The 15,365-nt window shown below is 48.4% G+C and overlaps 1 protein-coding gene across 1 annotated transcript; it reads right to left on the reverse strand.

Moving 5' to 3' along the window:
- Nucleotides 1-190: 190 nt before the first annotated feature.
- On the reverse strand, nt 191-15,142 carry CCDC160 (coiled-coil domain containing 160). Its single transcript, XM_036305741.1, has 3 exons — nt 14,970-15,142; nt 13,868-13,922; nt 191-1,529 (listed from the first exon to the last, which is right to left on the reverse strand). Exons 2-3 carry the CDS (start codon nt 13,904-13,906, stop codon nt 540-542), a joined length of 1,029 nt encoding a protein of 342 aa, XP_036161634.1. The 5' UTR covers nt 13,907-13,922; nt 14,970-15,142; the 3' UTR covers nt 191-539.
- Between the last annotated feature and the right edge of the window lie 223 nt (nt 15,143-15,365).

Here is a 15,365-nt window from a genome sequence, read left to right on the forward strand (position 1 = left end):
AACAGCAGGGGAGAGGAAAATCTGCATTTTTTTCTGGAGATGGTTATATGTGCCTAATTAAGGTTAGATCTCAAAGAAAGCAGAGACATTTTTGTATCCCATTGAGTCTGAACAGGCAGCTATAAGAGCCACAGACACATGTTATGCTTATATACATAAACATGATTTTTATTGTTAGCATCAATGAACACAGATTAAAGAATATTCACATGCCAAGGACATAATGCTCACAACATCACAAAAGGGCTACTGATTTGTGTTCATATATGATCTGGTGAATCACTATAGGTCTGAGTGAAATAGTATTAGAAAGATTTCTGACACTTCATTTCCATTTGGACATCTGCAATAACTTCATTAGAAAGAGAAAGCAGATGCTTTGAAGTTGATATATATACTTTTTACAGATGTATGGATTCACCAAAAATGAAAATTACATCCCATTAAACACATTTTAAGAAATATATAAAGAAAGCACAAAAAACCACGGATTTGGTTCAATGGCTTGCCTAATTAAAGGCTTTTTAATTTTTTAAGTTTTAACAACAATCCCCTGTAAAGCTGTCAGGGGTACTTGATAGTACAGAAGAAAGGTGCTTTCTAAGCAACTCTAGGGCTCTGTTATTTCTCGCTTGCATGGTCTTCTCAATTCTTAGTTCATTCTTGATGGCATCAAGCTCTCCATGGATCTTTTCCACTTCTAATTCATAATGCAATTTTATTTCTTCCTTTAGGAGTGCATTTCCAACTTTAGTTTGATGTTTTAACTTCCTCACAACTTCTTTTAAGCCTCTGTTCTCTTGGCTCAACTTGTGGATGACTTCTCTGGCTTGCTGGAGCTCTTCAGTTAAGTTTTTGAAATTTGTTGCTTTTTCAGATAGGCCATTTCTTAAAGCTTGAAGTTCCCAGTCTTTTTTCAAAGTTTCTGTCCCTGTTTCTTGAAAATTTAGGGCTTTTGGGCAGATTTCCTTTTTGGCGTTCAAAAGTTCTTTTTCAGCATTTTCAAATTCCTCTTCTATTTTTCTGCATTTCATATTGAGCTCTTCCAGGTCATTCAAAACATTCAGGCTAACATTTTGAGACTTTCCTTCAGTATATTTCTGCTTGTTGTTTTGTCGCCATCGAGATAGATATTCTTTTTTATTCCAGATGCAGTAGTTTTCTGTGCTATTAAAGCTTTCTTCAGTTGTAACATCCAAATTAGAGGATTCACAGGAGACAGAATTTGTGTCTGCTTCATTCTTTGAAACGTTCATCTTTCTCTCTCTCAAATTTGGTTCTTGTTCTTTTTCATTTGGTTGGGAAATAAAGTCTTTCCTCCGAAATTTATTCTCTTCTTGAAACTTTCTACTAGACATGTTGTAAATTTCTCCCATTCTCTTGGCCTTCCCAAAAGTCATTTGTTCAGGAAGAGATTCAGGCTGTAAAACCTCATTTAGAACATCATGAGCACTAAAAGAAGGAGCAAACATGTTCTCTTTCCAGTGTTTTCTCCTACCATCCATTTCTTCAAGCACCTCTTCCAATTCCTGGAAAATAATTTTAATCAAAGCACATTATTTACACTGGCAGCTATTGTAGTGAAAAGAACTAAGAATGCTGGCTCATGGCTGAAGGAACTTAAATATTTGAAGACTGGTTTTCCTTATAACTCACGAAGTGGCCTGGGCCTCAGTTTCCTCATTTGTAATATCACTGAAAGGGTGATATTAGCTAAGTTCTACAGATCCTTCCAGCTTTAAAATTCTCTGATGCTATGAAATATAACCAATAAATTGATACATTTGGTCATTAATTATAGAAAATAATTCTATAAAAGACAACCATACACATGAAAACAGGTTGCTTCAAAAAGAGTAAAAGTGATTTAAAATCAATAGGCCTAATTTTAAAATAGGCTAATACCTGTGCTTTCAATTTCCCTGATTTTTCTTCAGTTCTTTTTGGTTGGACTACTGTTTATTCATTCTTTAAAGTGACTAAAACATCAGGGCTTAATGCAATGTGAGCTGCTTTTGGTAAAGTATACCATTCAAACTTCCTCATGACTAACTCTGCCAAATGCCCTTCTGTCTTGACCTGTAAATTCCTGCTTTTCCAGTCTTGGGCTTTGCTTTTAGGCATGACTGCAAAGTGTACAGAATTCTATCCATTTTGACAGCAATTTCATGATGAGAACCGAATGTCAACAACTGAAAATACCACCAAATGTGTTTTTCTCAAGATATTAATTTCAAGTGTAGTTTTTAGGTGAAACCTTAGCATGCTAAATCATAATCAACTTTCTAAATGCATCAAAATTAGAGGATGTTTATTTTGTTTCTTCAGTATTCAAAGGGAATCCTTAACATACAACTCTATTAAAACATGGAAGTATTTAATTGGTTACTACTTCTGAGAGAAGGGAGAAAGAAGGACCCAGGCAACACACTGAAGGGCCACTGGCATCTGAAGCCAACAAACTAATAATTTAGTTACTGCTAAGAGTCAAAAGAGGGAGGAAGGGGTAACTTCATTCATTTTATATATTAATCTTCTGTAATATATTTGTGGTATTACCAATGAGAAAGGTCAAATTTTGCCTGCATCTATTTTTCCCATGCACACAAATGTAATTTTATCTTGGTAACAAAAAATGGCAACCATTGTATTTATTTTTAAATTAATATTCTCTTTAATATTATTAAAGATTTGAAATGTTATAATAGTAAATTATTTAATGCATAATTTATATTTATATAATATTCATATTATGTAAAGATTATAATAGTAGTATTTGTTATTTGTGGAATTTTGGAAAATACAGAAAAGGAATCCCCTCATAATCCCATGGCCTTGAGATAACCACTTTTTGATATATTATCTCTAATACTTTCTTTTTAGCAAGAATAGTTTAAATTTTAATACATGTCCTTGCTACCAACAATGACACTTCATATCTACATGTACTGAACATGCCTGACCCTCAAGGGTACATCTCCACTGTCAACTCACTTGGCTTTGAGGAAAGGGAAAGGTGCAAATATTCAGTAAAGGTGTTAAAATGATGGGTTCAAAAGCTATAAGGCAAGCTTTAGTAAACTTTAGTCAATCAGACTAGAATAATAAGCTGCGACTTCAAATTTATGATATAGATTTGCCATTGGAAGCATCACCTCCTTTTTCTTGAAATGGTTCTGATTTTAATTATTCTACTAGTCACCATCCAGAAGGACCTATGACCTATCTGTTCTTAAAGAGGAAAGATAATCATATAATGCTGGTTTCTCTCCCCTCTAGTATTAAGGATGCAAATGAGTAGAGATTATTACAGCAATCATAAAGGAAAGAAACAGAAGAAAAAGATAAGATGATGATGCTAATTGCCAGCCACATTTTACATTTTTTATGTTTTATTTATCATTTATTCTTTAAAAAATATTTATATTGATTTCAGAGAGGAAGGGAGAGGGAGAGAGAGATAGAAACATCAATAATGAGAGAGAAACACTGATCAGCTGCCTTCTGTAGGACCCCCCACTGGGGGAATCAAGCCTGTAACCAAGACATGTGCCCTGACCAGAATTGAACTCCTGACCTCCTGGTTCACAGGTTGATGCTCAACTACTGAGCCATGCCTGCTGGGCTATTCTTTAATAGAATTTATTGGGGTGACATCCTATCTAATAAAGCGGTAATGTGCAAATTGACCATCACTCCAACACACAAGATGGCCGCTCCGACGTGGTCAAAGATGGCCGCCCCCATGTGGATACAAGATGGCTGCCACAAGAGGGCCGGCAGGGGAGGGCAATTAGGGGCGACCAGGCCACCAGGGGTGGACAGTTGGGGGGGACCAGGCGTGCAAGGGAGAAAGGGCAGATGGGGGAAACCAGGCCTGCAGAGGAGGACAGTTGGGGGACCAAGTCTGCAGGGGAGGGCAGTTGGGGGGGACCAGGCCTGCAGGGGAGGGCAGTTTGGGAGGGACCAGGCCTGCAGGGGAAGGTAGTTGTGGGGGGACCAGGCCTGCAGGGGAGGCCAGTTTGGGGGGGACCAGGCCGGCAGGGGAGGGAAGGTGGGGGGAACCAGGCCTGCAGGGGAGGGCAGTTGGGGGGACCAGTCCTGCAGGGGATGGTCATTGAGGGGACCAGGCCTGCAGGGGAGGCAGTTGGGGGAACCAGGCCTGCAGGGGAGGGCAGTTGGAGGGACCAGGCCTGCAGGGGAGGGCAGTTGGGGGAACCAGGCCTGCAGGGGAGGGCAGTGGGGGGGGGCGGGACCAGCCCTGCAGGGGAGGGCAGTTGGGGGAACCAGCCCTGCAGGGGAGGGCCGTTGAGTGGGGGATGAGGCCTGCATGGGAGGGCAGTTGGGGGGACCAGGCCTGCAGGGGAGGACAGTTGGGGGGACCAGGCCTGCAGGGGAGGGCAGTTGGGGGGACCAGCCTTGCAGGGGAGGGCAGTTGGGGGGACCAGTCCTGCAGGGGATGGCCATTGAGGGGACCAGGCCTGCAGGGGAGGCAGTTGGGGGAACCAGGCCTGCAGGGGAGGACAGTTAGGAGAGAACAGCCCCGTAGAGGAGGGCAGCTGCGGGGGGGACCAAGCCTGCATGGGAGTGCAGTTGGGGGGGACCAGGCCTGCAAGGTAGGGCCGTTGGGAGGACCAGGCCTGCAGGGGAGGGAAGTTGGGGGGGGGACCAGGCCTGCAAGGTAGGGCCCTTGGGAGGACCAGGCCTGCAGGGGAGGGCAGTTGGTGGAATCAAGCCTGCAGTGGAGGGCAGAGCGGGGGGGGGGGGGGGGGGGACCAGGCCTGCAGGTGAGGGCAGAGGGGCGATCCAGGCCTGCAGTGGGGGGGGGGGCGCATTTAGAGGGCACCAGGTCTTCAGGGGAGGGCAGTTTGGGGGACAAGGCCTCAGGGGAGGGCAGTGAGAGAAGACCAGGCCTGCAAGGGAGTTCATTTGGGGGGACCAGTACTGCAAGGAAGGGTAGTAGGGGGGACCAGGCCTGCAGGGGAGGGCAGTTGTGGGGACCAGCCCTGCAGGGGAGGGCAGTTGCAGGGGACCAGTCTTGCAGGGGAGGGCAGTTAGGGGGGACCAGGCCTGCAGGGGAGGGGAGTTAGGAGAGAACAGCCCCATAGAGGAGGGCAGTTGAGGTGGGACCAGGCCTACAGGGGAGGGCAGTTGGGGGAATCAGGCCTGCAGGGGAGGGCTGTTGGAGGACCAGTATTGCAGGGGAGGGCAGTTGTGGGGAACAGGCCTGCACGGGAGGGCAGTTAGGAGAGAACAGCCCCGTAGAGGAGGGCAGTTGGGGGGGACCAGGCCTGCAGGGGAGGGCAGTTGGGGGGGACCAGGCCTGCTGGGAAGGGCAGTTGGGGTGACAAAGCTTCAGGGGAGGGCAGTTGGAGAAGACCAGGCCTGCAGGGGAGGTCATTTGGGGGTCCAGGACTGCAAGGGAGGGTAGTGGAGGGGACTAGCCCTGCAGAGGAGGGCAGTTGTGGGGGAACAGGCCTGCAGGGGAGGGCAGTTTGGCGGGGACCAGACCTGAGTGGAGGGCAGTTGGGGGCGACTTGGCCTTTTGGGGAGGGCAGTTGGGGGGACCAGGCCTGCAGGAGAGGGCAGTTTGGGGGGTACCAGGCCTGCAGGGGAGGGAAGTTGGGGGGACCAGGCCTGCAGGGGAGGGCATTTGGTATGGACCAGGCCTGTAGGTGAGGTCAGTGGGGGGGGGGGGACCAGCCCTGGAGGGAGGGCAGTTGAGTGGGGGACCAGGCCTGCAGAGGAAGGCAGTTGGGGGGACCAGTCATGCAGGGGAGGGCCGTTGGGGGGACCAGTCTTGCAGGGCAGGGCAGTTGGGGGGAACAGGCCTGCAGGGGAGGGCAGCTGGGGGGTGACCAGGCCTGCAGGGGAGTGAAGTTGGGGGAGACCACGCCTTCAGGGGTGGAAGGGCAGTTAGGAGGGCCCAGCCCTGCAGGGGAGGGCAGTTGGGGTGGACCAGTTCTGCAGGGTAGGGCAGTTGCGGGCTACCTGGCCTGCAGGGGAGGGCTTTTGGGGGGGACCAGGTCTTCAGGGGTGGGCAGTTTGTGGGACATGGCCTCAGTGGAGGGCAGTTAGAGAAGACCAGGCCTGCAGGAGAGTGCCTTTGGGGGGACCAGGACTGCAAGGGAGGGTAGTGGGGGAGGGACCACGCCTGCAGGGGAGGGAAGTTGTGGGGGACCAGGCCTGTAGGGGAGGGCAGTTTGTGGGACAAGGCCTCAGTGGAGGGCAGTTGGAGAAGACCAGGCCTGCAGGAGCGGGCCTTTGGGGGGACCAGGATTGCAGGGGAGAGAAGTTGGGAGGACCAGGCCTGCAGGGGAGGGCAGTTGGGGGGACCAGGCCTGTAGGGAAGGCAGTTGGGGCTACCAACCCTGCAGGGGAGGGCAGTTGAATGACCCAGGCCTGCAGAGGAGGGCAGTTGGGGGACCAGGCCTGCAGGAATGGGCAGTTGGGGCTGGACCAGGCCTGCATGTGAGGGCAGTTTGGGAGACCAGGCCTGCTAGGGAGGGTAGTTGATGGGGACCCAGGCCTGTAAGGGAGGACAGTTTGGGGCAACTAGGCCTGCAGGGGAGGGCAGATGGGGTTTCCGGCCTGCAGTGGAGGGCAGTTGGAAGGGAAAAGCCCTGCAGGGAAGGGCCATTGGGGGCACCAGGCCTGCATGGAGGGCAGTTAGGGGAATAGGCCTGCAGGGAAGGGCCGTTGGGGGGAACAGGCCTGCAGGGGAGGGCAGTTGGAAGGACAAGCCCTGCAGGGGAGGGCCATTGGGGGACCAGTTCTGCAGGGGAGGGCAGTTGGGGGAACCAGGCCTGCAGGGGAGGGCAGTTGGAAGGGTTAAGCCCTGCAGGGAAGGGCCGCTGGGGGGACCAGGCCTGCAGGGGAGGGCAGTTGGGGGAACCAGGCCTGCAGGGGAGGGCAGTTGGAAGGGTTAAGCCCTGCAGGGAAGGGCCGCTGGGGGGACCAGGCCTGCAGGGGAGGGCAGTTGGAAGGGTTAAGCCCTGCAGGGAAGGGCCGCTGGGGGGACCAGGCCTGCAGGGGAGGGCAGTTGGGGGAATAGGCCTGCAGGGAAGGGCCGTTGGGGGAACAGGCCTGCAGGGGAGGGCAGTTTGGGGAAACTAGGCCTGCAGGGGAGGGCAGTTGGAAGGGTTAAGCCCTGCAGGGAAGGGCCGCTGGGGGGACCAGGCCTGCAGGGGAGGGCAGTTGGGGGAACCAGGCCTGCAGGGGAGGGCAGTTGGAAGGGTTAAGCCCTGCAGGGAAGGGCCGCTGGGGGGACCAGGCCTGCAGGGGAGGGCAGTTGGAAGGGTTAAGCCCTGCAGGGAAGGGCCGCTGGGGGGACCAGGCCTGCAGGGGAGGGCAGTTGGGGGAATAGGCCTGCAGGGAAGGGCCGTTGGGGGAACAGGCCTGCAGGGGAGGGCAGTTTGGGGGAACTAGGCCTGCAGGGGAGGGCAGTTGGAAGGGTTAAGCCCTGCAGGGAAGGGCCGCTGGGGGGACCAGGCCTGCAGGGGAGGGCAGTTGGGGGAATAGGCCTGCAGGGAAGGGCCGTTGGGGGAACAGGCCTGCAGGGGAGGGCAGTTGGGGGGAACTAGGCCTGCAGGGGAGGGCCGTTGGGGGACCAGTTCTGCAGGGGAGGGCAGTTGGGGGAACCAGGCCTGCAGGGGAGGGCAGTTGGAAGGGTTAAGCCCTGCAGGGAAGGGCCGCTGGGGGGACCAGGCCTGCAGGGGAGGGCAGTTGGGGGAACAGGCCTGCAGGGGAGGGCAGTTTGGGGGAACTAGGCCTGCAGGGGAGGGCCGTGGGGGGAACAGGCCTGCAGGGGAGGGCAGTTGGGGGAACAGACCTGCAGGGGAGGGCAGTTGGAAGGGTCAAGCCCTGCAGGGAAGGGCAGTTGGGGGGACCAGGCCAGCAGAGAAGGACCGTTGGGGGGACCAGGCCTGCAGGGGAGGGCAGTTGGGGGGACAGGCCTCCAGGGGAGGGCTGTTGGGGGACCAGTTTTGCAGGGGAGGGCAGTTGGGGGAACAGACCTGCAGGGGAGGGCAGTTGGAAGGGTCAAGCCCTACAGGGAAGGGCAGTTGGGGGGACCAGGCCAGCAGGGAAGGACCGTTGGGGGGACCAGGCCTGCAGGGAAGGGCCGTTGGGGGGAACAGGCCTGCAGGGAAGGACCGTTGGGGGGACCAGGCCTGCAGGGAAGGGCCGTTGGGGGGAACAGGCCTGCAGGGAAGGACCGTTGGGGGGACCAGGCCTGCAGGGAAGGGCCGTTGGGGGGAACAGGCCTGCAGGGAAGGGCCATTGGGGGGAACAGGCCTGCAGGGAAGGACCGTTGGGGGGACCAGGCCTGCAGGGAAGGGCCGTTGGGGGGACCAGGCCTGCAGGGAAGGACCGTTGGGGGGACCAGGCCTGCAGGGAAGGGCAGTTGGGGGGACCAGGCCTGCAGGGAAGGACCGTTGGGGGGACCAGGCCTGCAGGGAAGAACCGTTGGGGGGAACAGGCCTGCAGGGAAGGACCGTTGGGGGGACCAGGCCTGCAGGGAAGGGCCATTGGGGGGAACAGGCCTGCAGGGAAGGGCCATTGGGGGGAACAGGCCTGCAGGGAAGGACCGTTGGGGGGACCAGGCCTGCAGGGAAGGGCAGTTGGGGGGACCAGGCCTGCAGGGAAGGACCGTTGGGGGGACCAGGCCTGCAGGGAAGGGCCGTTGGGGGGAACAGGCCTGCAGGGAAGGGCCGTTGGGGGAAACAGGCCTGCAGGAGAGGGCAGTTGGGGGGGATAAGCCCTGCAGGGGAGGGCAGTTGGGGGGACCAGGCTTGCAGGGGAGGGCTGTTGGGGGTAATCTGGCCGGCAGCGGAAGGCAGTTTGCTGGGTCCAGGCCTGTAGGGGCGGGCAGTTGGGGCACTAGGCCTGCAGAGAGGGCAGTAGGCGCAACAAGGTAAGCAAGGGACTGCAGTTTGGGGCGACTGTGCTGGCAGGGGAGGGCAGTTAGGAATGACTAGGCCAGCAGAGTAGAGCAGTTGGGGGCAATCAGGCCGGTAGGGAAGCAGTTAGGCGTCGATCAGGCTGGCAGGGGAGTGGTTAGGGGTGATCAGGCTGGCAGGCAGAAGTGGTTAGGGGCAATCAGGCAGGCAGGCAGGCGAGGGGTTGGGAGCCAGTAGTCCTGGATTGTGAGAGGGATGTCTGACTGCCCATATAGGCCCAATCCCACCGGGCAGTCGGACATCCTTCGAGGGGTCCCAGATTGGAGAGGGTGCTGGCTGGGCTGTGGGGACCGGGCCTCTAGTTAATAAAATTATATAGATTTCAGGTATGCCATTTTACAATACATCATCTGTAGCCAGTCACATTGTTGTAGCAGTCAAATTTTCACTAGACCATCCTGTAAAAGATAAAAATGCTTCCAATCAGGTAGTAATGGGAGAGAGAATACTATTCCTCCTAATGAATTCTGGATGAAAGGCATTGATGAGATTGATCTGAAAGGAGATATGCAGCAAGGCAAGTAAGCCAAGGCCACTTTATAACTGCAGATAGCAATAATGACAAAGAGATTTAGGTAGAGATAAAACTTAAACTAGAAAACTCTTTTTAGTCATTTGTACTTGAAAAAGTGACTTCTATCGCCAACCTTCTCAAAATACATAAATTTCACTACCTTTCTGAACTTCTGTACAATTTCCTGATATAGATGATGCTTTTCATAGAACTGGGGAGAATAGACTTATTTTATAACTAAGGCTCTGAGAAGTTAAATGACTTGATCAAGGCTACACAGCCTGTAATGGTAAAACTGAAACCCTGTCTCCCAGGTCCGTACTTGTTCTAAAATTCCCCTTTATTATTCTGCTGGGTTTCATTCCACAAATTGAAAGAAAACAACCCAGTATTTTCAGAGCTTAGGTATTTTTTAAAGGGCCACAAAAGGACAGAGTAAAAATAAAGCGGGGGTGGTGGTGGTGGTGGTAAGGAGAATGGCATGTCACATATCAAAGGGCAGAAAGAGAAAGGTTTGAAATGCCTTTGGAATTCTCCTCACATGGCTTATACAGGGCAGGGTCAGGGGGGTCTCTGAGCTCCTTTCTTTCTTTCCTTTTTCTTTCTTTTTTTCTTTCTTTCTTTCTTTCTTTCTTTCTTTCTTTCTTTCTTTCTTTCTTTCTTTCTTTCTTTCTTTCTTTCTTTCCTCTTTCTCTCTCTCTTTCTTTCTTTCTTTTTCTATTTCATTGGCAAGATATCCTTTAATGGCCTGTTCCCAAATCTACCCAGAATATGGCAAAGCCCACACTGGGGTTAAAAGCTGCCAGTCTCATTTTCTCTTTGCAAATTGCACTGTTTATTTTTTTATGTGGAACAAGTATGACATTAGTATTCTCTGGCAAGGAAAAGGAATAGGCATTGAAGCAATGACACTCCTCTACCCCTGAGTGGTAGCCATTTTGCTCACAAAAAACTTAATTAGGTAAATTTTTGCAGCATAAGGCAAATCAAACCAGAATCCTTATTGAAAGTACAAGAATGACTTTTTAGTGCATCAATTATGAAAATTTATTATTATATTTATTATTACCCAACACTGTGTTGGATTCTGAAGGACTGAAGGGTAGGGGAAGGAGGTCCAAGAGAAATAAAAGATGTAAAGAAATAAGTCAGAACAAGGAAAATGATATAGTCACATGACAAATATAACATTAGTGATCCTCTAAGACAGTGATCCCCCAGAAATCCTTGGGATTAAACTGTCAATGCCGGGGTGTCCATAATATGATATAGCTATTCATTTGTGTCTGGCATAAATTAATAATGGACTCTTGATGGTTCTAGTTAGTGTCTACCTGAAAACATCACCATTCATCCTCTAATGACTTTTACCCTCTGGCAAGATAGTAGGTCATTTTGGTGGAGTAAGGGATCTCTTAACTCATAAAAGTAGTTTATATTTACCTAAAGAATTTGGGAAGCACTAATAATATAAATTGAAAATAATGTGATGTGATATAACATAATAATTGTTAAAAGCTAAGCAAGGAGTGGTCATTTATTATGGATCTTTGGGCAAACCATTCCATAAAAATCTTAGGTGAATGCATATATATCCTTAAATAGTTCCAGAAAATAATACACTGCTGTTGATTGTGAAAGGGAAATGCAAAAAAAAAAAAAAATCTGTTTCATTTTCAAGGTATGGGTCCCTGAGGAATATACTCATATTAAGGTGGATAAGTGATCAAATATATACAAACTATTTTTTCTAAAATATTCATATTTTAAATCACATGCTTTAGAAAAATTTGATGACATAAAAATCAAATATAATTTTTTTCTGTCGCCTTATCTCATTTACATTAGAATTTGATTTCAAAATTTCAGGACCACCTCTTTTGCATAAATCCAGATGTGTCTGCAAAAAGAGACTATTCTTCTAGGCAGGAGTATGCAGGGACTGAGAAATAGTTTTGGAAAACCTCCAGAAGCTTTTCCTCATATAACAAGAGTGCTTCATTACAAACTTGGTAAACTGGGAATGATGGTTGGAAAAGGTCCTCTCCAACTTGGGACGGGCAAACTTCTGTCACTGCCCTCAGTTCCTCAGCCCCAATCAACTAGATTAAAAGCCAGATTAAATAAAAAATATATATAAAAAAAAAGAAAATAGTTCGCTTTTGGAGAACAAGAAAATAGGTTTATTTGTGATACACTTATTAATTGGTGCAGTTATTCAGTGTCTGGCAAGTTAATGTTCAAGAAAAAATATTCTATTTTTATTAAAATGTTCTATTATTTTATGTTAAAAAAAATAAAAATAAAATAAAAGCCAGATTAAAAGCCCAGCTTTTAATCATAGTCCAGTGGCAGTAAGGGGAAGACAAAGGGCCCTTCTTAGCTCCAGGAACTTTTCCCCATTATTCTTGGAGGTTTTTGGTTCTCCCAACCCTTAGAAAAACTGCTCGGTGAAAATGGGGGAGGAGGTGGGTGGAGTCTGCTACAAAGAAAATTACTAGCCTTGTTTTTTTGCTCAATTGTCCAACCTGTTCTCACTTAAAAGCAGTAGTTCTCAACCTTTTATTCTTCTTCCACTGTTCCTAAGCACAAAACACTGCCACCATTAGCCTCTCTCCTTATTCGAAAAGATTCTGACCTGCCCCATCTAGGGGAGATTTGCCATTCCCTCACTATTGAGAATTACTGGCTTGCAGAAAACTATTCAATCCTAAAATTAGAACCCAAAGGAACTGTCTGAAGTCAGGGTGGGTGAACATGTTTTACCATGCAGAATCATGGAGAAGAGAAAGGAAGATCTTGAGAAAGGAATTGAGTGTGGACTATGGTGGAAAAAATAAGATGAAGGAGTCAGTTATCTTGGCTCCCACACTTTAGAGCTATGTGAAAACTTACCTCAATTTTTTTTTCAGCTGTAAAATAGGCACGATATACTTATTTCACAGGTGGTTAAAAGAAATTAATGAAAATGGAAGTAATTTTAAAGCATACTGTAAAAATGATTCTTATTCTGTTTTCAGGTTTTCCTTACCTTCCTTGAGAACATGAACCAGCCAGTTAAATAACTCAACCCTTTTCCAAAGATGTGTGCTTCAAAGTTGTCAGCCTGAGGTAATCAGACCTCAGAAAAAGCCAGTTTGAAAAAAATGTATAGGTAGTATTATGGCATGTAGAGGGGAACCTAAATTCAAATCTTACATTAATTTGACCTGCATCCTCAGGGAAGAATTAGATCTAAATCCTGCAAGTTGTTTTATGCCCCCAAATTCTGAAGCTAAATTATTTCTAAGAAGGAAAGTGGTAGTGTTTTTTACAAAGATATTTGTATTTTTTAATATATTTTTATTGATTTCAGAGAGGAAGGGAGAAGGATAGAAAGATAGAAACATCAATGATGAGAGAGAATCATTGATTGGCTGCCTCCTGCATGCCCTCTACTGGGGGGATTGAGCCCGCAACCCCAGCATGTGCCCTTGGCCAGAATTGAACCTGGGACTCTTTAGTCCACAGGCTGATGCTCTATCCACTGAGCCAAACCAGCTAGTGTGATATTTGTATTTTTATCAGCAGTTACTTTACCAAGAACTTTCCAAATGCTCCAGTGGTTTTCAGAGTCACCAATAAGTTCTTAAAATACTACAATTGGAGTATCAGTTTGAAGATCAGCAAGGATGATGCTGCACTCTGAGTTTTTCCTGTGCTTCTACTGCATTTCATACAAACTTTTGTTTTACCAATATACTGTGATCTCCTGGTATCTTATTCATCTTTGTATCCCTACCTGTTACCTGACCCATAGTAGCCATCAATAAATATTTGTTGAATAGCCCTAGCCGGTTTGGCTTGGTGGATAGAGCGTCAGCCTGCAGACTGAAGGGTCCCAGGTTCGATTTCAGTCAAGGGCATGTACCTTGGTTTCGGGCACATCCCCAGTAGGGGGTGTGCAGGAGGCAGCTGATCGATGTTTCTCTCTCATCGATGTTTCTATCTCTCTCCCTTCCTCTCTGTAAAAAATCCATAAAATATATTTTTTTAAAAAAGAAACTGCCCTTCTTTCTCACTTAAAAAAAAATATTTGTTGAATAATTGATCCTTAATACTTTTTTCTGAAAATTCTATAATGCTTTGATTCTAATTGAGTTTTTGTCAATACTTATAATTTGTTTTGTGACTTATGAAGTGTTTTGGATGACATTTTAGGGAAAGGATTTTTATTTTCCCATCAAAGTTTATTTGGCTTAGCAAAAAATCTTCAGGACACTTTTCTTTTGTATTTTTATAAGGCTTTCTTCATAGTGTACTGATCATGCAGATTAATGATCTAGTTACAAGGTTGAAGCTCTGTGCTTCTAAACACTCATAACAAGATATGAGCCAGCACAACTATACTTACACTTTCTGATGTACAGGGTGTTCTACTTGATGCCATCATTCTCCTCCAGTTTGACCTGAAAAATAAAAACCCACCAGCATAATTAGAAAACATAATGAACCAGAACGCCAAAATCCCTGTTTATATCTGTTTGGTCCATCTAAAATGTGATGCCAGCCACTTTGAAGAAAGTTTTCTTAACTTTTAACCCACTTTCCCAACTATGAGGCACTGTCTTCCTTTCCCAAGTAATGCAAATACCAAATGGGACAAGAATGATGATGGCATTATAGTCAAACATAGTAGTATCTCCTCACCTTCAACACCTAGAACAAATTGAACAAATGAGCCACAGCTGGTGGCTGCAGTAGCAGCAGCATGCTTATTAATGAGCATGCCAAGAACCACATTAGCAAAGGGCGGGAGTGTAGATCTTGCTTCCCTCCCTCAGGGCACAGTTAATTTGAAAAAACATTTAAAAGGGCAGTTATCCTGATTTGTGCCTTAGTCTTTCAGAGTCTTACTATATGAGCCAAGTGTCCACTTCACGGGACAAATTGTCTTCTCTACTGCTTGGCAGTTATTGAGAACTAAGTGAAGTGCCATTTAAAAAGGGGCCTTGTGGACAATTCTTTGTCAGTAGTGTGAAATGATACCTTCTAGAAGAAAAGAAATGAGTCCCCTTAATTCTGAAGGCTGAGTACTTTATTAGCATGGAAGTCACATTCTTGCTATAAAGCTATATCTAGGCATGCATAATTTGGGGGGTTTTCTCTGTAAATGGTCAACTGAAACTCCTGCCATCACTGCTTTTAGTGGAGAGAAGGTGGCTCAGGCAGGGCGCTGCCAGACCACAATCACAGGTGACACCATCTCTATAGTCTGGCTGACACGAAACGGGGCGGGGAGGGGCAGCTGGCAGGGCTCAACCCCACTCCTTCCATACCTCAACTCCGACGCCCTGTTCCCTTCCCTCCCAAACGCTCCCTAACTCCTGGTCTGAGGCTCTAAAGAGAGGAAACCTGTGGTGGGGGACAAGTGGGGAACGTCCTCTACAGAGAGGCGAGCCCAAGAAGAGGGACAAGCCAGGCTCCTCCCGGCTTTCCTGCGCGCGCAGACTTACCTGGTGGCGTGGATGGGGTCCGGTGGTTCCGGTCCCCACTTCTCCGAAGCCGGCCACCACCCGCCGGTAGCACCACTTAGTTCAGAGCAGCTGGCCACCGAGCCCAGGCTGGGCCGGCGCCTGGCAGAGCCTCCGCAGTGCAGCTCCAGCGCGAGCCGCGCAGTTGCCTAGCACCCGTCCAGCTTGATTTAAAAGGACCAGGGAACTGGCTGGTGCTCCCCGCCTGGCAGAGCACTGCGCATGCCCGGTGCGGTGTTTCTGTCGGCTTCTTCCAGCAGGAAACAGGAGCTCAAATCACAAGAGAGCCAGTCAGTCAGGGTGGGAAGGGGAGAGAAACTGAGAGGCTGCTCTGCCCGCAGTGGGCTTATCACAAAGGCTCTTGATGACTCACAAAGG

Source organism: Myotis myotis, unplaced genomic scaffold (assembly GCF_014108235.1).
Source record: "Myotis myotis isolate mMyoMyo1 unplaced genomic scaffold, mMyoMyo1.p scaffold_m19_p_4, whole genome shotgun sequence".
Classification (NCBI taxonomy): Eukaryota; Metazoa; Chordata; class Mammalia; order Chiroptera; family Vespertilionidae; genus Myotis; species Myotis myotis.

Coding starts and splice junctions, on each gene's coding strand:
- CCDC160 (XM_036305741.1), bottom strand. CDS start 13,906: ATGATGGCATCAAGTAGAACACCCTGTACATCAGAAAGT. Junction 1,530..13,867: donor CACCCTGTACATCAGAAAGT/GTAAGTATAGTT, acceptor ATTATTTTCCAG/GAATTGGAAGAGGTGCTTGA.